At 46.4% G+C, this 22,246-nt stretch overlaps 1 protein-coding gene across 1 annotated transcript; it reads right to left on the bottom strand.

The window, feature by feature from the left end:
* Positions 1–20,566: 20,566 nt before the first annotated feature.
* Positions 20,567–21,415, bottom strand: CCDC182 (coiled-coil domain containing 182). Its single transcript, XM_023204581.3, has one exon. It carries the CDS (start codon positions 21,360–21,362, stop codon positions 20,901–20,903), a length of 462 nt encoding a protein of 153 aa, XP_023060349.1. The 5' UTR covers positions 21,363–21,415; the 3' UTR covers positions 20,567–20,900.
* Positions 21,416–22,246: the final 831 nt, after the last annotated feature.

Genomic DNA, 22,246 nt, shown 5'->3' with positions numbered 1-22,246 from the left:
CTGCTTTGGATTACCTGAATCACCAAGGTTTCCACCTGCTTTGGGAAAAGAGGAATTTCAGCCTTAATACACTCCAGGACAAGAAAAATCAAGTACGGTGCCAATGGGGAAGGGCAGAGCATCTTTGCTGGGGCTGTGGTCTAGAAGTGAGAGGACCTGATCCAAATCCTGGTTCCCATCTTGCTAGTTGTGGGGCTTTCAGCAGGTCCCTGAACCCCTGTGAGCCTTGGCTTCCATGGATATAGGCCTTTAGTAATGTGATGGGAGGGGAGGCATTTGGCCCCATGATTAGGTCTCAGTCCTTTAGTGGGCCTGTGCCCCCAGGCTTCACAATGCTGCTCAATTTTTTCAGCCCCTTAGGTGGAACAGGAAGGCTAGAAGACAGGGGCTTGAGTTGGGTGCTTTTCTTCCTCTAGGTAGGTTAGGCTCTGATAAAATTCCAGCAGGGACCGGGCACAGTGGCTCACTCCTGTGATCCCAGCACTTTGAGAGGCTAAGGTGGGAGGATTACTTTAGCCCAGGAGTTCGAGACCAGCCTGGGCAACATGGTGAAACCCAACCTCTACAAAAGATTTTTTTTTTTTTTAATTAGCCATGTGTGGTGGTGCATGCTTATGGTACCAGCTACTCAGGAGGCTAAGGCGGGAGGATCACTTGAGCCTTGCAGGTATGTGGCAGGCCAGGTCTCACTAACACAGGCCTCCATAACAACTGTGTCAGTACTGACTGAGTGGTTAAGTATAAATTCAAATTTTTATTTGGTTAAGTTAAATATAAAAAGCCGGTGCCCTTATACAAAGGCTGGAATGTAACAAAAGCCCATCAAGAGTTTTGTCTAGGCCTTTCCTGGGCCTTAAAGCATGATAAAATAACGAAGGAATTCTTAACAGGACCCGTTTAGGATTAAACAAGTTTTATTGTGGTCTGAAGAAACTCCCCAGGGCTCCACAAATAAGTTTATTGGAGGTCTGAAGGAACTCCCCAAACTTCAGTGATTTAGCAGGAGACAAGATAAGGGTAATCACCGCAGCACCTGGACCCATTTGGATGAAGTAAATTTACTGAGGCTCCAGTGGAAGGTCTTCAGGACTCAGACCTTGGTTATAGATTAAAAGAAATTAATCACTTATGTCTTTAGATGAATGCACACTTGTGCATAGACATATAGCTTAGAAGGTATATCAGTTCTGGAAAACTCTATAATTTGGAGTTGGTCTGGCAATAATTTCCAGCCTTCTCCCTGTCACCAGTTGCAGAAATAAAAACTCTCTTCCTCCCCAATTCATCTGCATCTCGTTATTGGGCCACAAGAAATAGCAGCCCAATCCTCAGTTTGGTCTGGGAACAGGTAGAGGCCACAGCAAGCTACGATCGCACCACTGTACTCCAACATGGGCAACAGAGTGAGACCTTGTCCAAAATATATATATATATATATATTTTTTAAACCACACCGAGCACAGTGGCTCACGCCTGTAATCCCAGTGCTTTGGGAGGCTGAGGTGGGCGGATCACCAGAGGTCGGGAGTTCGAGACCAGCCTGACCAACATGGAGAAACCCCATCTCTACTAAAAACACAAAATTAGCTGTGTGTAGTGGCACATGCCTGTAATCCCAGCTACTTGGGAGGCTGAGGCAGAAGAATCACTGGAACCGAGGAGTCGGAGGTTGCAGTGAGCTGAGATCATGCTGTTGCACTCCAGCCTGGGCAACAAAAGCAAAACTCCATCTCAACAACAACAAGAACAAAAAACCTCCAGCAGGTTAGGCTCCTGACGGCAGGACTCGGTAAGAATAGAATGCTCTGAGTATTTCAAAATGTTTTCTTTTCCCCTCCCCACCACCAGATTTTTCTGTGCTATTCACTGTGATGACCAGGTGGGCTGTGGGGGCCTCGTGACTGGGTTCCCCCAAGGCTCTTCTTTCTCAGGTTTTCCCGTGCAAAACCTCCAGGAATTTGTCAATTACAGGAACTGGTTCCCACGGAAATTTCTGCTCCAATAAGTTGTGATTCTGTGTATCCACCTGTCTGTCTTTACAACTTGGGGTACAGTGGTTTGCCCAGTGGCCTCAATTCCGTGGTAGATATAAGAAGACTTGGTTTTCAGTTTGTCCAGTTTTGTACTTGTGATTACGATGGAGTGGTGGCTTCTGAGCGCCTTCTTGGCGTGTGTCTGTGGAAAAGGCTTGTGTGATGTGTTGAGTCCAGTGGACTCAGTTCATTCATTCAGTGCCCTCTTTGTGCTGGCATTGACTCAAGGTCTGTGTTCTTCGTCTTGCTATTCCTCACCTCCCAGAAGGAAAGGTGTTACAAACTTTACAGACAAGAAAAACTGAGGACCAGAGAAGTTAGGTCATGCAGCTGCGGGGGTGAAGGTTTGCACGACTCCAAAGCCCACATGTCCCCATGCTGATCATGGGCTGCTGTTCACTCTTAACAGTTCGGTCCCTCTCCCCGCAAATGCCCTCTGATCAGCCAAGCACACAGACCCACCCCTGGTCCCATGAGGAGGCTGTGGAGCACTCCATCTGTGCTCGGGTGAAGGGTTAAGCTGCCTCGCGTCATGGGAGGGAGGGTGCTGGCAGCCCCCTTATGGCAAGGTCCGGTTCCTGGGAAATATGCTCAAATGGTGCATTATAGTTTTATGAATCCAGCTCCTTCTGTTGTCCTGATTGAAGTACAGAATGCCTGGGGCAGGCTGTCCTCCTTCACAGACCCATTTGTCATGGGAATTGATTAGAAAAGAAAAAGGCAGCTTGATGGCTTGATTGCATTTGTTTGAGGCAGGAGGAGGACTGCCACCTGTCTCTGCCACCCTCGGCTTGGCTGGACCAAAGGAAGTGCCGGCTCTTTGTACCAAAGCAAGAGTGCCTTGAGGAGTGCCGCAGATCCTGGGGGGAGCTGGTGGGGTCAACATGGTAGGGAAGCAGGGTCTCCTGAGCCTGGGGTTTGGGGCAGTGATGCGCCCTCTTGGCCTTGGAGGAGGCGGGGACACAGAGGAGCATCTGCTCTGAGGCCACTCGCCAGAGGCTTCAGAAGAGGGCTGCTCTGCCTTCAGGGTCAGAGGCAAAGAAACGGGCAGCTTAGTCTGTTTCTAAGCAGAACCTCCCACACCCAAGTGGCAAGGGAACAAGCCCCAGGAAATGAAGGGTAGGATGAAGGAGGGTAGTCTTAGGGGTTCACTGTTCCCACATCCAGATTGTCCCAATGTGGCAACAGAGTGTGCCACTCAGCTCCCCCCGCTTCCATGTGATTCACTGTGAGGTAAAGTTCAGACCCTGAGCAAGGCAGCCACGACGTTTCAGCCACCTACAGGCAGCAGGGCTACATTTATCCCCAGTTCCTGGGAAAGTCACAATATCTCAGACCGTTGGACCCACCTTGTCGTTCAACAGACGAGGAGGGACTTGCCCAAGGGCACACAAAGACACTTGGCAGAGCCAAGACCTGACCCACCTCTTGACTCCCAGATGAGGTGGCAAGAGAGAATGGGATCAACCACTGTCCTTGGCCATCAGGACAGTGAGGAAAAGAACAGCACCCCTTGCCAGGGTGAGCAGCTGAATTAACCTTGGCCTTCAGCAGGGAGACCGAGGCCTCTGACAGTCTGTCCTCTTGGCCACCTTGCAGCAAGCCCCTGTTTCAGGTTCTCACATGTCTACACCCTGGTCATTGCTGCTCCAGGGCTGAGAGGTGCTGCAGGGAAGGAAGGAGGGAGGAGGGAAGGGCAGGAGGAGGGCAGTCAGTGCCAGGAGACTCAGGGGACACTGAGATGGAAGAGCAGGCTTATTGACCTACAGCACACCGGGACGGATTTCCATATTCAGCACATACTGGAAGAATAAACTCATTGAGATGCCACATTGCTTTCCAAGATATCCCAAGAGGCACAGGGTTGGAAAGGCCTAGACAGAGCTAGGAGTGTTCCTCCATCTTGGGCAGAAGGCAGGAAGACACCTCCTCCGGGACTGGCCGGCAGAGGCCTCACAGCTCCCTGCAGCCTCAGACACTTGATGCCCCCAGCTGTCACTGAGGTCCAGCAGAGCCGCCCCTGGAGCTGAGCCACTCTCTCACTCTGGAAGATTGTGCACACACACGGTAGATAAAGGGAACGCACTCTGGGGAAACAGGAACTCATCTTCCAGCTCTTACACACCTGTTCCCAGATTCAGCTGAATGTCTTCCATGTACCAGGTCTGGGGATAGTAGGATGTGACTATAACTCAGAAACTTCTTCCAAAGGGCTTATAGTCTGATGATGCAGGTGACTGCAAACAGGTGACTGCAACATGGGGTTTAAAAGGCCAAGATGCCAGTAAGCAAAGGTATTATGGAAATACAGGACTTTTAGCCAGAAAGGAGGGTCAGGGCGGGAGGCTTCCTGCAAGAGCTGCATCTGAGAGGACAGGGAGGAGTTAGCTGGTCTGAGTGGTGTGACGTAAGGCAGAAGGCAAAAGCAGCACTGGGCCTAGACACAGAGCTGGGAAAGAGCATGTTGTGCTTGGAGGATTAGAGGAGGGTGGTGTTGTCAAGCTCAGAAGGAGAGGCTGGGGAGGCAGCTGGGGCCAGGGCTGCAGAGCTCAGATGAGCTTCCAGGGCAAAGGGCAGCATGGTGATCAGAGCCTGGTCCCTACTGGGCCCATCTTCTGTGGTCCTTTCCCCTTCCATAGGTGCTGTTCCTTTCCTGGCTATGTGCTGCCAGAGGGACCCCAAGGCTCCACCTGTCATGTAGCCCCATCCAATGTCACTCCCAGGCCCTATAGGCCAAGTCTATGCAGCTCGTCTGTCTCCCACCCATGGCCCCTCAGTCAATCCATCCACAAAATCTCCTCCTCACTTAAGGACACAGAACTCCCAAGGAGGGGAAGAGCCTGTAGCTAGCATCTGCTCCATGGGGCCCTTTAGATCCAGGGGAAAGATATGTGGCCAGGGCACTGCCAAAAGTTAGACCCCCCAAAAGCATGGCAAAGGCCCACCGGGGTTTTGTTGGAGATGACCACCTGAGGGCTGGCATTCGCCTGCTCCTGGCGCTTCCCACCCTGGCTGCACACTGTCATCATCAGGGTTGTTCTCCTCAATAGCAACACCTGGGCTCTCCCCAAACCAGTTAAATGGGTTCTCAGGGTGGGTCCCAAGCATGGGCATTTTTAAAAGCTCCCTGGGTGACTCCATCAGGCAGCTCAGGCTGAGAACCACCAGTCCATACCAAGCAACTCAGATTCCATCTTTCTTATTACGTCTTCTTTCTTTAATCTCACAACTTCTATCTCTCCCACTGGCTGTCTCCTTCCACCTGTTCCTTCTCTTCTTCTCCAAGACTGACCCTTCTGCTAAGCCCTGGATCTCATCTCCTCCCATCACCTGGGGAACCACACTCCAAAGAAAACAATGATACTAATAGTCATAAGAATAATAGCAGCCGGTATTCTGGAGCGCTTAATCTGTACCAGGCATATGAATGTTTTCATTTGGATTTTGTCCTCAGAACAACCCTTTACTATAGGTACTATCATTGTCCCTCATTTCAGAAAAAGAAACTGAGTTCCAGGGAGGTGAAGTATGAAATCATATAAGACCAAGGCCCTGGCACAACTGAGCAGCAGGAGCAGAACTCACACCTAGGTGGCTGTGGCACCAACGCCTAGTCCTTAACTGTCATGGAGACCACCTCTCCATCACTACCTTGGACCTCCCATGTCTTCAACCTCCATGAACTTGCACTTCCTTGGCAGGTTGATCTTCCAGCATTCTCAGCCTTTCCATGCCAGTCACTGAGTTAGCCTGCAAGTTCCAGAGCAGACACAGGACACTCTGTGTCCCCTGTGTCTCCACAAGGTCTCTCCCCAGGTACATGCTCGGGGCAGGTGAGCCCTGGGCCCCCAGGGCTCTGGAAAGGTTTTGTTATAACCTGCTTACTTGTCAGTCACACCCATCATATGGTGAGCCCTTCAAGGTAGGACCTATGATCTTACTTTTTAGGGAGGAGAAAAGGATCATCTGACTTAAATAAACTGAAGTTTCCAAAATATTCCACCAGCTTGAAAAATGCTCTGTTGTACCCAGATGCCTATTTGATGCCCAAAGAATGCAATTGCTTGCATGCAGCCACTCCGTCCACACTGCTTCCCCCTTACCTATGGGGCCTTGTGCCATGAAGATGATCAGTAAGACATTTTTAGGTTTCTGCCCTGGTTAGAGTGAGAAGGAACCTGGCAGGGGATTATGACATGGGGCACAGCAGATGTGTGTGCTATGAGGCATGCAGAGGAGAGATGTGTGGGTGTGGGTATGGGTATGGGATATGGGGTGACAGGCATACAAAGTGTGTGCATGGGTGTGATGCATGTGTATATGGTGTGATGGGTGTGTCTCATGGGGGGCACATGTCTGGGAGTAATTTTTGTGCAGTGCATTGAAGTGTGGTTTGCTGTATGTATGATTTGCAGATGATGTGATGTATATTTGTTATGTGGTGTGTGGTATGTTTCTATAGCACATGTGGCATATATGTGATATGTGTTATGTATGTGGCCTGGGATATGATGTGTGTGACCACAGTGTGTGAAAGGGTGTGAGGTATGGGGTCATTTGTGTGTGGTGTTACGTATGAGGTGAGTGATCTGTGACACGAGGAAGGAAAGAGATTTAGCCCCTCTCATTCCCACTTCTGGCTTCTCTGCTCCGCCTGGGTTCTGTAGGCACCTTCACTCATGCAGTAAGACTCACAGACTAAGACCCAAGGAGTCCCATCCTGAAAGTGACGCAGCAGCCATCCCAGGAAGGGAGAGCTTGGGCTCAGCATTCCCCATTAAAGTAAAACCAGACTTTCTTCATTTTCTCAGCTGCTGAGAGCCCTGTAACCTGGGAGCTCAGCTTCAGGAATGCCAACAAGGAGAGGACAGAGTCCTATAAATGGTCAAGACCCCACTGCCTATAAGTAGGCAGTGAATGGGGAAAGCCCATATTCTTAAGTCTCTTCCCAAACCCAGATGGTCAGTTGATGGGCAGAACATTGTAGATAAAACATTGAATTGAAAATAGAATTCCTATTTATCTTCTCCAGTTCACAATGGGCTCAGCCCCATGCCTGATGTAACCCTGCTAAAATCTGGTCTCATGTGGCTCATTGAGAATTATTATGACCAAGAAGCACAATGCAATGCCGTTCCTTACTCTCTGTCTTAGCACCACTAAAGGAGACTCAGATCCATGGACTCCAACAACACTTATTAAAATCTCATTCATTCTACTTCCTTCTTTCCTTGCAGCTGCTTGGGTGTAACTCTCCTCAACCCCCTGAAAAAGCTCCTCCTGGCTCCCAGTTCGTGAAATTCTCCTCTGCTCTTCCTACCTCATCCAGCACTTTAAGATGTAGAATAACTTGGCCTTTCTGCCCACAAGAAGGAACCATTTTTTTTTTTATAGGGGCTGGGGGTAGGATGGTGATTTCAGGATCCTCTTTGTAGAAGAGGAATGTCAGGGAATAGCACCACATTTGAGAATCTTGGATCCTGGTGCACTAAACTGTGTGGCCTATATGAGCTGCATGTTCTCCCTGAGACTCTTTCCACAGCTGGTTAAGGCAACAATTATCCTAGCAACTCACTGTATCACAGAATTAAAATCTGCTAAAGAGCCATGCTAATACCCAGACAAAGCTTTAGGAGAAAAGAACAATACATTGACGAGTTATCTTTCTTACCTGTCCATTAGCAAGGCAGTGCAGTGCAGGACAGCAACCTTGACCAGAGCTGATGGAAAGCTGCAGAGATGCCACTGGAAACTCAAATTGGAAGTCAGTGCCAGCATTTTAATACCTTTCTATAGTATTGAGTTAGGGTTTGGGGAAGGCTGGGAGGGTTTACAAGTGACATTCCTTCATTACCTAGGACAGAGAAGGAGGGCTCGCACACACACACACACACACACACACACACACACACACACAATGTTCTTGTTTCATCTTTCTACACCCATCCTCAATTTTTCTGAATCTCATTTTCCTCACTTGTGAAATGAAGGTGACAACTGCATAGAACAATCCTTTAGAACCAGACTTTGGAACTTGTTCTACCTTTTCTTACTAGATGTGAGACCTCAGACAAGCGATTCAACCACTCTAGGTCAGTTAGCGATTACAGAAAAACAAGCTACTTTAAAACTTAATGGCTTAAAACAACAATCGGTTATTATTTCTCATGAGTCTATGAGTAGCCTGGGTGGTTCTGCTGATGTGAGCCAGATTTGACTGATCTTGGCTGAGGTCACTCATGCATCTACAGTCAGCTGGCAGATCAGCTGGGGGCTGGCTGGTCTAGGATGGCCTTGGCTGGGATAACTTGGCTCTGCTCCACATGGTCTCTCATCCCCCAGGAGAGCCCAGGCTTGTTCTCGTAATGGTGTTTATTTCCAAGAGAGTGAGTGGAAGCACACCTGGGCTTTTTCAAGCCTGTGCCTGCATTAAGTTTTCTGCCATCCCATTGACCAAAGAGTCATTTGACTGAACCTGGAGTCAGAATGGAAGAGGCCTGTAAAGTTACAGGGCAAATGGTGGGATCACAGGGAGGCAAGTAATAAGTGTTGTCAGTGTAATCAATCTACCACACCCTTTAAGCTCAGTTTCCTTATTTTCTTTTAATTGAGGTGAAATTCACATAACATAAAATTAACCTTTTTTTTTTTTTTTTTTTTTTTTTTACACAGAGTCTCAGTCTGTCACCTAGGCTAGAATGCTTTACCTCCCAAGTAGCTGAGATTACAGGCACCCATGACCACACCCGGATAATTTTCGTATTTTTAGTAGAGACGGGGTTTCACCATGTTGGCCAGGCTGGTCTCAAACTCCTGACCTCAGGTGATCCACCCACCTCGGCCTCCCAAAGTGCTGGGATTACAGGCATGAGCCACAGTGCCCGACCAAATTAACCATTTTAAAGTGCACAATTCAGTGATATTTGGTACATTCACAATGTTACGCAATCACTACCTTTATCTAAGTTTCCAACATTTTAGTTACCGTAAAACAAAACCTCACAGTATTAAGCAGGTACTCCTCATCTCCCCCTCTGTCCTCTCCAGCCCCTGACAACCACAAAACTGTTCACTGTCTCTATCAATTTACTTATTCTGGATATTTCATATAAATAGAATATGTGAACCGTGTCTGGCTTCTTTGACTTAACATAATATTTTTGAGTTTTATCCATGTTGTAGCATATATGAGCACTTCATTCCTTTTTATGGCATAATAATATTCCTTTGTATGAACATGGCACAATTTGCTGATTCATTCATTTATTGCTGGATATTTGGGGTGTTTTCATGCTTTGGTTATTGCAAATGATGCTGTGATAACATTAATGTACAAATATTTGTTTGAGTAACTGTTTTCAATTCCTTTGGGTCTATTCCCCCCAAAAGAGTAGAATTGCTGGGTCATATGACAATTTTACGTATAACATTTTGAGGAACTCAGTTTCCCTTATTTTCAAAATGGATTACTTTGTGGACAGGCTGAGAGGTTTAGAGAGTGCGTGTGAAGTGTCTTGCACAAAGTACGACTTCAATAAAGGGTGTATATAACTATTCTTTTGTTCCTTCATTCAATAACCATTTATTGAGCCCAGGATCAGGAATTATGTGAGATGCTAGATAGATACGTGGATATAGAAGATATAAAATATCTATAAAACATATGCCTATATTTTTGTAGACATATAAATATATCCCCAGGGTCCCTTCCAGCTCAGACTTACAATGGTTCCCTCCTTGGTTCTCGCCTGGTGTGTCCTTCACGAACAGAAGACAAAAGGCTCTCTCCCCCTCCCTCCCTAACTGAGTCCCCAGGAGGCGGCTGGCTTCATTGCTCCCCACCTGAATCAGTTCAGACCACCTATTTCAGATCTGTCGGCTCTTATAAATGTAGCCACACACCCGCAAAGTGAGATAAAATGGCAATGTGATTAGTGTGTGTGTGAGTGCGAATGCTCATGTGTCCCTGTCTCATTGCTTTTGTAAAGATTAATACATCAGAGCAAGCACTTACGAAAGGAAGAATAAAAAACAACAAGCGGGTCCAATTCTCCAGACATTCAATAACCGAATGTCACCCACATGGTAAGCAATAAAATAAAAATATATGTTTAGCAGAGGCAATATAAATATGATGTATATTTTGAAGTTGGATAACAGAACAGTGGCATAAAAATAATACCCAGTGGCAAATTCAGGAAAGAGACCTTTTAAAAACACAGAATGTCTTTGGGCTGCCATTCCTAAAATATCACAGCATCTCAAGCAGTAAAGCAGGGCTTGGTTTAAATCTGACAGGAGCACTTCGTGTAATGAGGGCATGGAAATTCTTGCCAGCATCCCATTGTCAAGGCGACATCTACTTCCCCTGCACCCCCCACTACCCCACTCCTGAGAGCTGCCCTCTCTACAATCTACTAGCTCCATCCCCTTTGCCTGTCTCAATAACCCCTTACTTTTCTTTCTTTCTTTTTTCTTTTTTCTTTTTTTTTTTTTTTTTGAGAAAGAGTCTCGCTCTGTCACCCTGGCTGGAGTGCAATGGCACGAGCTCGGCTCACTGAAACCTCCACCGCTTGGATTCAAGCAATTCTCCTCCCTCAGCCTCTGATTAGCTGGGATTACGTGTGTGTGCCACCACGCCCAGCTAATTTTTGTGCTTTTAGTAAAGACAGGATTTCTCCATGTTGGTCAGGCTGCTCTCGAACTCCTGACCTCAGGTGATCCACTGCCTCAGCCCTCCAAACTGTTGGGATTGCAGGCGTGAGCCACCACGCCCAGTCTCAATAATCCTTTACTCTTTAAAACTCCTTCACAGACATAATTCCATTCAACTTTTACAACCTGCCTCTGAGGTTGGGAGGACAGGTATCATTATTGCCATTTTATAGATGAGGAAATAGAGGCCACATAAGTGGTCTGAAACCTAGGACTGAAACGCCACCTACCTGCCCCTCCACCCCAGAAAGAAAAAATGTCTTCCCTGTATTAGAAACTGTCAGTTTCTGCTCACATGTGCATACACACACATACATACACACACACACACACACACAAATCATTAAAAGGATTTCTGTGCAAAACCGACTCCTCCCTCTGTGACCCAGTACAAATCTTGATTCCTAGCTACTATTTGTTTAGGCAATACAAACCAATTTTTTGTACCAACCAAACAAAATATAATTAGAAAGTAAATCCGAGAGTGTATTGTAAACATCAAAATATATCAATGGTAGATGGCTATGCACTTCTTAAAACACGCACCTTTTGCAAGTCTCAGTTACTGAGATTCTAACCAGAAAATGGAAGTCCGAAAATTTGTGGAATTTGCCTAAGGCCTTGAAATGAGAACTCCAGGATTGAAATGCATGTCGTTGCTGCAGAGGAAAGAACCACCCGTTACGTGTTTCTAAGCAAATCACTTGGCCTCTCTGAGTTTTCATTTCCCCGTGATGGAGAGAGTAGAAGGAGAAGATCTCTAAGCTGCTTTCTAGCTCTGAAATGCTCTAATTTTATCTCTAGAAAAAAAAGACAAATGTTGCTCAGGGAAAGCCCTATGTTGTCCACAGAGGGGTCAGTCAAATCTCTCTGATGGAACCCTAACCTCTAATGCTTTCCTGTCGGGGGAAAGTCTATTTTAGGAGCAAGAAGACACGGCACTGGTCCTGTATCAGCCACTAATCACTATGTAACCTTGAACGTCTCCTCTGCTAAATGAGAAATTTGGACTTGATGAATATGAGAAATAAATGTCACCTCAAGTGCCACTCTGACCAATATAGATAGTGGCTACCTGGGAGTGAGATGTTTAGAAAAAAATATGAATCTCCCTCCGACTCAAGAAGGAAGAGTGTTGGGATGGATGACTGATGTCTGCCAGCTGCGAGGGCTGCAGGCAGTGCACGTGGCCTTTGCCATCCCTGGGGTAGATGCTCTCTAAGATGTCTTACTTGAACTAATCCCCTGCGAGTAGCACACGGAAAACCAGGGGATTCAGAGTCACCGATGGACCAGAAGAAGAACTTGGCTCGTTCAACTGTTTTTATATTATCCAAGGCTTGGGTTTGAATAACCTGTCCCCTGATACCACTGTATTTTAGAAATTGCTACCTAAGGCAAATTCTCCACTTTTAAACTCATTTCCTGAGTCGGTCTTTTTAAGCCCCACATTAAATATTGATCTGCCCTGGAGAGATCTAATTTATTTAGTAGAGACATGTTTGACTCTGCCAGAACGGTCAAACTCAAAAATGGGGCCACACCCCTCCCAAAGCAATAACCATTGAGGATAGTGACAGACAAGCCAAGGGCACCAGAACCAGCGGCGTTCCACTCTCAGAGTCTCAGGGACAGGGCCTGCCTTCTGCTCTCACACAGGTAGCCCTCTCGCCCAAGACTATTGGAACCTCTCTGAAAACCTTTCCCAGGAGGCTGGTTTTCTGAAAGTCAACGTGTCCACTCTGTGCCGGCCAGGCTAGGCTCTCCATCTGCCACCCCAAGGCCTGTTGGTCCACGATGGGAAACCCCAGAAACCTCTTCTGCTTGCTCCCAACAAGCTCTGTTTCTGGGGCTATCGTGACCAAGTTCCAACCTTCAGACTCTGCAACTCCTCCCTCAAGTCCTGATTCTGGCCCAGGAACAGAGACCCTGGTTCTAAACCTCAGCCCCGGTGAGCTTTGGCTTGATTGCCTTTCGGATTGACAACGCGTTGGCTGTCTCCTGTTTGCACTCATTAGACTCAAAAGAGAAGCAAGAGAGAGACAGAAGGAGATTGGACCTGCTCCAACCTGGGGAGAAGAACCCCTATGTCCTACACAGCCAGCTCAGCACAGAGTGGATTGACAGATTTGAGGTCCTGATCCAGCCTTGCCTTTGGATCTGACCTCTTCCACCTCTTGCACACAGAATCACCTGCTTCCATCACCCTACACTCTGAGTTGATCCTGCGTAATTTCACTCCATGATCCAGGCTTCCAAGCACAAATGCCGAAGTTCCCTTCTGGGTCTCTGGCAACATCTGTTTGAGGCCTAGCAAACAAGAATCCCTGAGGCCAGGAACATAGCCTACCTTCTTGGGTTAGGGAACCGAATTATAATTAAAAATCTCAGCAAATTATCCTCCCCTACCTGCATTCCCTCTGTTAATTTACCCAAGTGTCCTATGAAGCCAGTAGTGTCTTTATCCCCATGAGGAATATGGGGAAATTGAGGCTGCAAGTTTGTAGCCACTGACCATATACGGCCAATAAAATGAAATAAAACTTAAAATTCAGTTTCTAAATCCCACTAGCTACATTTAAAATGCTCAGTAGCCACACATGCCTGGTGGCGACCGAACTGACCGTGCAGAATGACAGAACATTTGTATCATTGCAGAAGGTCCTATTGGACAGCACCATTACCATAAAGGGTAGAGTAACATCCCTGTGCCATGCAGAAACCGAGTAGCAGAGCTGGTACTTCAGCTAGGCCAGTTTGTCTATCCGCTACTCTTTTCTGATGTTAAAAGGAATCCAAAAAGAAAGGGTTGAGATGGTCAAGAGGTCAACAAAGAAATCTCACTCTTAGAGTGAAGCTTTTTGGAGGGCACATCTGAAAAGTTTAAGACCTTTTGACCACCTCCTGGTCACGTGACAGCTGTCACCAGCACCTGGTCATGATGCTGCAGTTTGCTCCATCAGACATCTCTTCCAGTCCTGGAGGGGCTTGGGGTTTGATCTCCCTGTGGCAGTTCTATCTCCTATCTCCCTGATGAAGGGGAGTCAAGCACACATTTGGGCACAAAAGAATGCCTTGTACATCCTGCCAAGCTCCTGAGACCTCTTGGAGATGGTGAAGGTCAATCAAGGTCATTGATCTCCAGTTTTGATCCCTTTATCATTTATGACATGCCTTCTATGGCCTAGTATCTAATTCAGGCACTTTTTACATGTGTAACCTAGATAGTTTTTGGAGCCCATGTGGCTCCAGAATGTCCGTAAACTAAAAACTAAAAACAACTAAAAATAATCCCAGTCTGTATTTGTATCTCTCAATATTAAATGGGATTTGAATGATAAATCATAGCATCATTTATTTTTCTCACCGTATATTTGAATTTACACTCTATTTTATAAACATTTTTGTTTTTGTTTTTGTTTTTTGAAACAGAATCTTGCTCTGTCATCCAGGCTGGAGTGCAGGGGTGCCATCTCAGCTCACTGCAACCTCCACCTGCAGAGTTCAAGTGATTCTTGGGCCTCAGCCCCCCAAGCAGTTGGGATTACAGGTGAGCACCACCATGCTCAGCTAATTTTTTTGTATTTTTAGTAGGGATGGGGTTTCGCCACATTGCTCAGGCTGGTCTCAAACTCCCAGCCTCAGGTGATCCACCCACCTCAGCCTCCCAAAGTGCTGGGATTACAGGCGTGAACTACCACACCTGGCCACTACGTTGTTCTTTTTATTGCCAAATAACATTCCATTATATAAACATACCACATTTTGTCTATTCATCAGTTGATGGACATTTGAGTTGTTTTCACTTTTAGGCTATTATGAACGATGCTGCCATGAACATTCACATACAAGTTTTTATGTGGAGATATGTTATTATTTGTATTGGGTATATACCTACGAGTGGAACTGCTGGGTCATAGGATAACTCTGCGTTTAACATGTTGAGAAACTGCCCAACTGTTCTCCAAGATGTCTGCACCATTTTACATTCCCATTCCCATCAGCAATGAGCACCCATTTCTCTATATCATTGCCAACACTTGTTATTGTCTAGTCTTTTGACAGTAGCCATATTAGTGGGGTGAAATGTATCGCATTGTGGTTTTGACTTACATTTCCCTAGTGTCTAAGGATACTGAATATCTTTTTGTGTGCCTGCTGATCATTTGTCTATTTTCTTGGGAGAAATGTCTATTCAGATCCTTTGCTAGCTTTTCAGTTGAGTTATCTTTTTATTAAGTTGTAAAAGTTATTTCTCCTTTTTTAGGATACAAGTCTCTTGCCAGATAAATGATTTGTAAATATCTTCTTCCATTCTGTGGATTGCCTTTTTCACTTTCTTAATGGTACCATTTGCAGAACAAAAGTTTTTAATCTTGATGAAATCCCATTTATCTATTTTTTTCTTTAATCGCTTGTTCCTTTTATGTCATACCTAAGATTTGCTCCTATACTTTCTTCTAAGATTTTATGATTCTGGCTCTTATACACATCACTTCTTAATGCCTTCCTTCCCCTAACCCATTGGCCTCCCCTCATCTCTCCTATACCTCTGCTGTCCAACCTCATTCTCAGGACTCATTCTCAACTACACACTGAAAAGACTTCTCTCTGAAAATCTGAGCTTGCCATGTTTTCTTTCTTACTTTTATCCTTCTCCTTGTTTCCTTCTAGTTATGTCTATTTTTTCTTTCCCATGAATAAATCTCAGCCCTTTCTGAAGCAAGACCCTTAGCTTCCCCTCTTTAGTTCTGCATCAAAAAAGTCTAGAAATTGGGCTGGCTCTCTTAGATGACTAGGAGTAGAAGATTGCCATCTCTTATAATTTAATATATTTCCTTTTAGCACTGTTGTACATGCCTTATCTCAATTACCTCTTAAACAAGCCTGGGAAGTTGGCCCCACAAATCCCAATTTGCAAATGGGGAAACAGAGGTCTTGGTGTGACAGAGATAATGTTTGTTAGATAAAGAATCATGTCTTAAATAGAAACCTAAGAAGCTGCAGAGTTAGAATCTGAACGCGGAACTTCTGACCACTGGCTCAGTGCTCTGCCACAAAATGCTGCCTTTGCCCAGAGATTTCCTGTCAGCTGCTCTCAAAGGTCATATTGATAAACACCACTCACACAAACAGGCACAGATGATGTCACCACTTCCTATTCTATTCATCATATGTTTCCTGAGCAGCTACTCCTTGCTGGGCATTCATTGTGAGCTACATTCACTTCTGAAGCAGCCAAAAGGAGGAGAATAGGAGAGGAGATGGACAAAGCCCTGCGTTCCTCTTTGCCTTCTCACCTCTAATTCTGGAAGAGTTGCTATGTCTGCTGCATGAGCCACACCCAATACATCTGGATCCTGTGAAAGTCACTCTAGACTGACACCTGGTGAGTGTCAAAAAAACATGCCCAAGGCTCACTGCTCTTAGCACTGGGCGGATTACTAAAAGGATTGGGTCAGATCAAGAGGCAAAGTTCTGCATGTGGAATGGAGCCAACGCCCAGATCCAAACCCTTGCTTCCCAGCCACACTGCACAACTCTGCCTAGCCATGCTCCTCCCTGAGTGCTTTCTTCTTCCCAGCACGGTGTATCAGTTAAATAGACAAGGCTGAAGTTGTGCCAACGAGGTGAGTTCCCTCCCCTAGCCACACACGTTTGCTTTCCTGCATCTCAGCCACCTTGCTGCTCACCCCAGCATCCCAGCTTGCAGCGGACACAGGACTTGGGGTCCCAGGGAGGACTTCCTTGTCTACCAGTGGTTTTCATAAGATGGAGCCATATGTCTAGGATCTCAGCAGCACTCTGACTGCTGTGGATGCGGAGGGGGAGCAAGTAGAGCCTTGCAGCTTATAGAAAACTTTTGAGAACAACGGCTATTGGCATGGAGAAGACCATCTGTTATTTTTGTCTTCTATTTGTCTTAGAATTTCAGGGAAAGTGAGCAGTTGGGCTGCTCAACTTTATTGTTCACAGTTGGGAGCAGAAGAGTTGAAATGAGGAACTCCAGTTTCCAAAACTACAATGCAAAATTATCTCCTCTTGGCTTTATTTATTTTTTATTTTGTATTTTTTTTGAGACAAGGTCTTCCTCTGCTGGTCAGGCTGGAGTGCAGTGGCATGATGACAGCTCACTCTAGCTTTGAACTCCTGGACTCAAGTGATCCTCCTGCCTCAGCCTCCCAAGTAGCTAGGGCTACAGACATGCACCACCACACCCAGCTAATTTCTTTTATTTTTGTAGAGTCAGGGTCTCACTATGTTGCCCAGGCTGGCCTCGAACTCCTGGCCTCCAGTGAGCCTCTCACCTTGGCCTTCCAAAACACTAGGATTACGGGCATAAGTCACCACACCCAGCCTCTCCTTGGCTCTTCAATCCACCATGGGTTTCCTCTGTCCTCCAGGACTAAGGGTGCAACTGTGAGTTGTGGTCTAATGAGGAATCTCAGGGGTCCCCAGAAGGATCTCAAAAGTTGCTCGGGAAAGGCCTCACTCTCAAATTTTCTTGTCAGATTGAGGTGGAAGGCAAGGATTGGAGAGTGGGGAGGAGAAATGGACACAAAGACAAGCTCTTCCAGCTGCAGAATGAACAGGCCAGCCTCCTCTGGCTAAAAATGACAGCAGAGATGCACTGACCTGGCATGTATGGCCTCTACCATCCTTGTTTCCTGCCTTGAGCTCCTGTGATTTGCCCCACCCACAACCTCACCTGGATCACCCCACAGTATGTTTATGTTTAGTGCAGGTGACCAACCATCCCTGCTTGCCCAGGACTGAGAGCGATCTTGGCCTGAGGGACTTTCCTTTTTAAAACTAGAACAATCCCAATTAAACTGGAACAAGTTGGTTGCCCTGGATGGTGTTAACTGATAGCATCTCTAAGAGTGGCTGCCTGTTTTAATGACCAAGGGGTCGCAAAGTCTCCCTGGCACCCTTTGGGTCATCTCAAGCCTCTGACTTCAAGGGTGAAGGCTGGGTATCAGGCAGATGAAGGTGAAGCAACTGAAGACAGTGGGCCTGTACCCACAGCACTGAGGTGTACCTGCACCTAGACCCAGCCCATCTCCCCAATTCCCAGACCTAACTCCGTGCTCCCTGCAGCCATGCAACAGCCACCCACACTGCATAACACTGCCCAGCCAGTGCCATCTCCCAGAGCTGTCTTCTTCCTGGCCCTCAGTATCCATGGTACAGAAAAATAAGACTTGAGGATGTGGCAGCTGGGGTTGGTTACCACCAGCCTCACTAATGGAACCTTGATTTTCTTTGAATATTGGGTAACTGAAGTGTCCAGGCCCAGGAGCAGCGTTGTAGCAATTGCTGTCCTCTTTTCATAATTGGTTTAGGGTGGGCAAGCAACCCAGGTATGGCCAAAGAAATGTCAATGTCAGTGGAAATCTGATGGGGCCAAATTCATCCCTTTATGAGGAGCCTACTCCTAAGATAACCAACCAAGCTCCTGTGATAATAGCATTAATCTATTACCACATAAAGGCCCCACCTCCCAACACTGTTACATTTGGAATTAAATTTCAACATGAGAGGCCGGGCGTGGTGGCTTACGCCTGCAATCCCACCTCGGGAGGCCAAGGCGGGTGGATCACCTGAGGTCAGGAGTTGAGACCAGCCTGGCCAACATGGCAAAACCCTGTCTCTACTAAAAATATAAAAATTAGCTCGCTGTGGTGGTGGGCGCCTGTAATCCCAGCTAACTGGGAAGCTGAGGCAGGAGAATCACTTGAACCTGGTAGGCAGAGGCTGCAGTGAGCTAAGAATGTGCCAGTGCACTCCATCCTGGGTGACAGAGAGGGACTCCCTCTCAAAAAAAAAAAAAAAAAAAACACACACACACAAACAAACAAAAAAACAAATAAAAAAAATCTTCAACATGGGTTTTGGAAGGGACATTCAAACCACAGCAGTACTTACCTTCAAAGGGCCAACCATGGTGCCTGGACTATATTATATTCTTGATAACACTAAGCTCTTATATTAGTAATAATATTCATATTGTTAGTATCACCATCATTAATACTTCAGCTAAATCCTCCAAAGAAACTGCCTAAAGGCTGGGCACAGTGGCTCATGCCTGTAATGCTAGCACTTTGGGAGGCCAATGCGGGAGGATCACTTGAGGTCAGGAGCTTGAGATCAGCCTGGCCAACATAGTGAAACCCCATCTCTACTAAAAATACAAAAATTAGCCAGTCGTGGTGGTGCGTGGGTGGTGAAATCCCAGCTACTCGGGAGGCTGAGGCAGGAGAATCACTTGAAAGCCGGGTTGCCGTGAACTAATATTACACCATTGCACTCCAGCCTGGGCAATAGAGTAAGCCTCTCTTCAAAAAAAAAAAAAAAAAAAAAAAACAGCAGCTGGGCACAGTGGCTCATTCCTGTAATCCCAGTACTTTGGGAGGCCAAGGTGGGTGATCACCTGAGGTCAGGAGTTTGAGACCAGCCTGACCAATATGGTGAAAGCCCATCTCTACTAAAAATACAAAAATTAGCTGGGCATGGTGGCATGCGCCTGTAGTCCCAGCTACTTGGGAGGTTGAGACAGGAGAATTGCTTGAACCTGGGAGGTGGAGGTTGCAGGGAGCCAAGATCACACCATTGCACTCCAGCGCTCCAGGCTGGGTGATAGAGAGAGACTCCATCTCAAACAAACAAACAAACAACAGCAACAACAACAAAAACTGCCTAAAGTTAGAGTAGGGATGCAGCCCTTCATGGTAGATGGCTATTGGATGGGTATTACAATTAACCACGGGTCACAGGGTCCTTTTGGGAAGTGCAGCTTGGGAGTTCCAGATGTTCAAATCTTATCTGGGGAGATTCTATGACAGAAGAAAGAGGGAGGATGAGACTGCCACAGAAGATCAGATGATATGGAATCTGCTGTAAGCTCAGAGCTGGAAAAACAGACCTGACTCTGTTCAGGCACTGGCTCTCGTCTCCAGGCACCTCACTTGTGCTGTTTAGAGGAGGATCCCTGCTGCATGGCAGCATTTGGGCAGCCAGAGAGAAGATATATGAATTGATGAAATAGAAGACTAATTGGAAAAAAAAGGTATAGTGTCAGCTAATGAACTCCCAAACCACCCATGTGACAGCCTCAGCCTTCCAGAACACGTCCATGAACAGCCTAAAGTGGTTCCAAAACTGGGGAGCAGAGAGGGGCGCAGCAGGAGGCAAATGAGCACAGCTGACCTGGACTTAAACCATGGCCCTGCCACTTACTGGGGTGCAGACTTTGGGTACTGGACTTGCCTTCTGTGGCCAGTCTCCCAGTGTGAACCATGCAAAATCAACACTCACCTCCAATGAGTGCCTATGGAAGTAAGTGGGATGGTATGTCTGTATTGCCTGATAAATGGCCAGGCATTGTGACAATTCCTGCTCCATGGATCAAACGCAGAAATCAGTTTCCCCACTTCCTAGTCCCATCTCAGAGGTGTTGCATTATCGGTCACTAAAGCTCAGCGAGTTCCACCCACACAGTCCTAATAAGCTCTGTCATTCTGTTTGGCCAGTCCGCAGGAAAGGAAGCAGAGGTAGAAAGACACAGCAAAGAAAAGTGAGATGTGACAGTCTAACAGCGAAGGCAGACAGAAAGACCATACAGGCAAGGGTTAGAATACTAAAAACAGAGCAATCTGGGGTAGTGTTAGTGCACGAGCAAGCAGTCTGACCCCTCTGGGGAGATCATGAGTTACGTGACATGGTATCAGTTGACCACACATTAAGTCTCAAATTATGAGAGCCTTGAATCATTAAAAAAAAAAAAAAAAAAAAAAAAAAAAAGGGAAATCTGTTCAGAAAAAAAAATTAAAAAAAAAACTGTAAAAAAAAAAAAAAAAGTATACATTGAGCAATAGTACCATTGCAAACAGGAAAACAGTTCAAGTGAAAGTTACAGGGGCCTGACTTAGTAGTGGGGTGCCTCCTTCCTTGAGAGTGCTGCATAAATGGAATTTCACCAAAAAAACATATTGAAGTCTTTTTGCCTCTCAGGAAGGTGTTATTTAGGTAGAAGGAAAGCAATGGAAATGAGAAAAGGAAAGTAAGTGGGTGGGGACTTGGGGTTTGTCCTTCCTTTTAAAAAAAAAAAGAATCATCTACTTGGCGCTTGGCTAGTGCTACCCACAAGGTTCAGTCAGCCTGGCTCTTCTTGGTGGCACGCAGGGCGTCGCGGCCCCTGTCCAGCAGCAGGTCCTCCAGCCGCTTGCAATGCTCCCGGAGCTGTTTCTCGCGTGGCAGCAGGAAAGTGAGAACCTTGTTGCGCACGATGCCACGGTCCTCCTCCTCCCTTAGCCGCTGCCTCACGCGAGCCGCCTGCTCCTCCTGCTGCACCAGGGCACCATTCATCTCGCAGAAGGAGTCTTCAAGGTAATGGATGGACTTCAATGTCTCTTTCTTAAAGTCTTCCAGCTCCCGTTGCACCCCGGCCACCTTCTGCTGCAGGATCTCCAAGTCGGCAGGTGGCGGGAGGCAGGAGGGCCATGACTGGGACAGGGAAAAGTCTCCAGACTGGAGGCCACTCTCTACCATTTTCTTCCCCTGTAAGGTATTCACCGTCATAAGAATGGACCCTGCCTGGTAGAGGGGTTCCATTGTCTCTCTTCTACGTTGGACAAAGAGAGGAAGCCAAGAGACCAGCCAGGTCAATAAATATTTTTGGCTAGAGACACGATCATTCGGAGTGGAGAAACCCTAGAATTGTGACATCAGGGCCCCTTCAACCAACCAGAAAGAAAGCCACAATCCATTCATTTGCATATTGTAGCTTCCTTGCTTGGTTACCTAGAGCTTTGTCTGTTTATCTGACCAAGTTGCCTTTCTGAGATATGGATCCTCAACTCATCACTCTTCCAGAACCAGAACTCAGGTTCTTCTTTAACCTGAGGAACAAACCAAGTCCCAGAGCAGGGAAGTACACTGGCCAGAGCAAGGTAAGCCAGGCCAGGCTCACTGGCTGCCAGGACTGGGTGGTCTCCCACACTGGCAAGGGACCTGCATGGTCTTGGACTGGTCTCTGGGCTTTAGTACCTTACTAGTAAAACAAAGACATTGTAAGAAATGATACCTAATCCCACTTGTAGCTCTAAAATGCTAAAAAAGTAATCTCTTATTCCAAATCCATACTCCTATAATGATGCCAGAATTTAGATAATCTTAGAAATTGTGAGAAATGTACTTAGATTTTGATATGTAGTCCACAGCAATGGCTGATTCAGTAGGTGCAGGGTAAAAATGGATTAGTCATATTTATCCAATAAATACTAAGTGCTCACTACACACTAGGATCAGGGAACAAGTGAGTGCATGGTCCTCCAACATACCTGAATGTTGACAAATATGAGAAAAAAACACATAGAAAGGTAATTCTTGTACTTTTTACCTGATAATTAGAACAAAGGAAAATACTTCAGCTAATCTACATTTGGTTTAGTCAGGAACAAACCTTCATCTTGCACATCTCAGTCTCTTGCTTAGAC

The sequence above is a fragment of the Piliocolobus tephrosceles genome, chromosome 16 (genome assembly GCF_002776525.5).
Source record: "Piliocolobus tephrosceles isolate RC106 chromosome 16, ASM277652v3, whole genome shotgun sequence".
Taxonomy (NCBI): Eukaryota; Metazoa; Chordata; class Mammalia; order Primates; family Cercopithecidae; genus Piliocolobus; species Piliocolobus tephrosceles.
Note: the sequence above shows the minus strand (reverse complement) of the source record. Positions and strands in the feature narration are given on the sequence as shown.

What these genes read in the sequence shown, in the direction of transcription:
- CCDC182 (XM_023204581.3), bottom strand. Translation starts at nt 21,362, where the DNA reads ATGGAACCCCTCTACCAGGCAGGGTCCATTCTTATGACGGTGAATACC.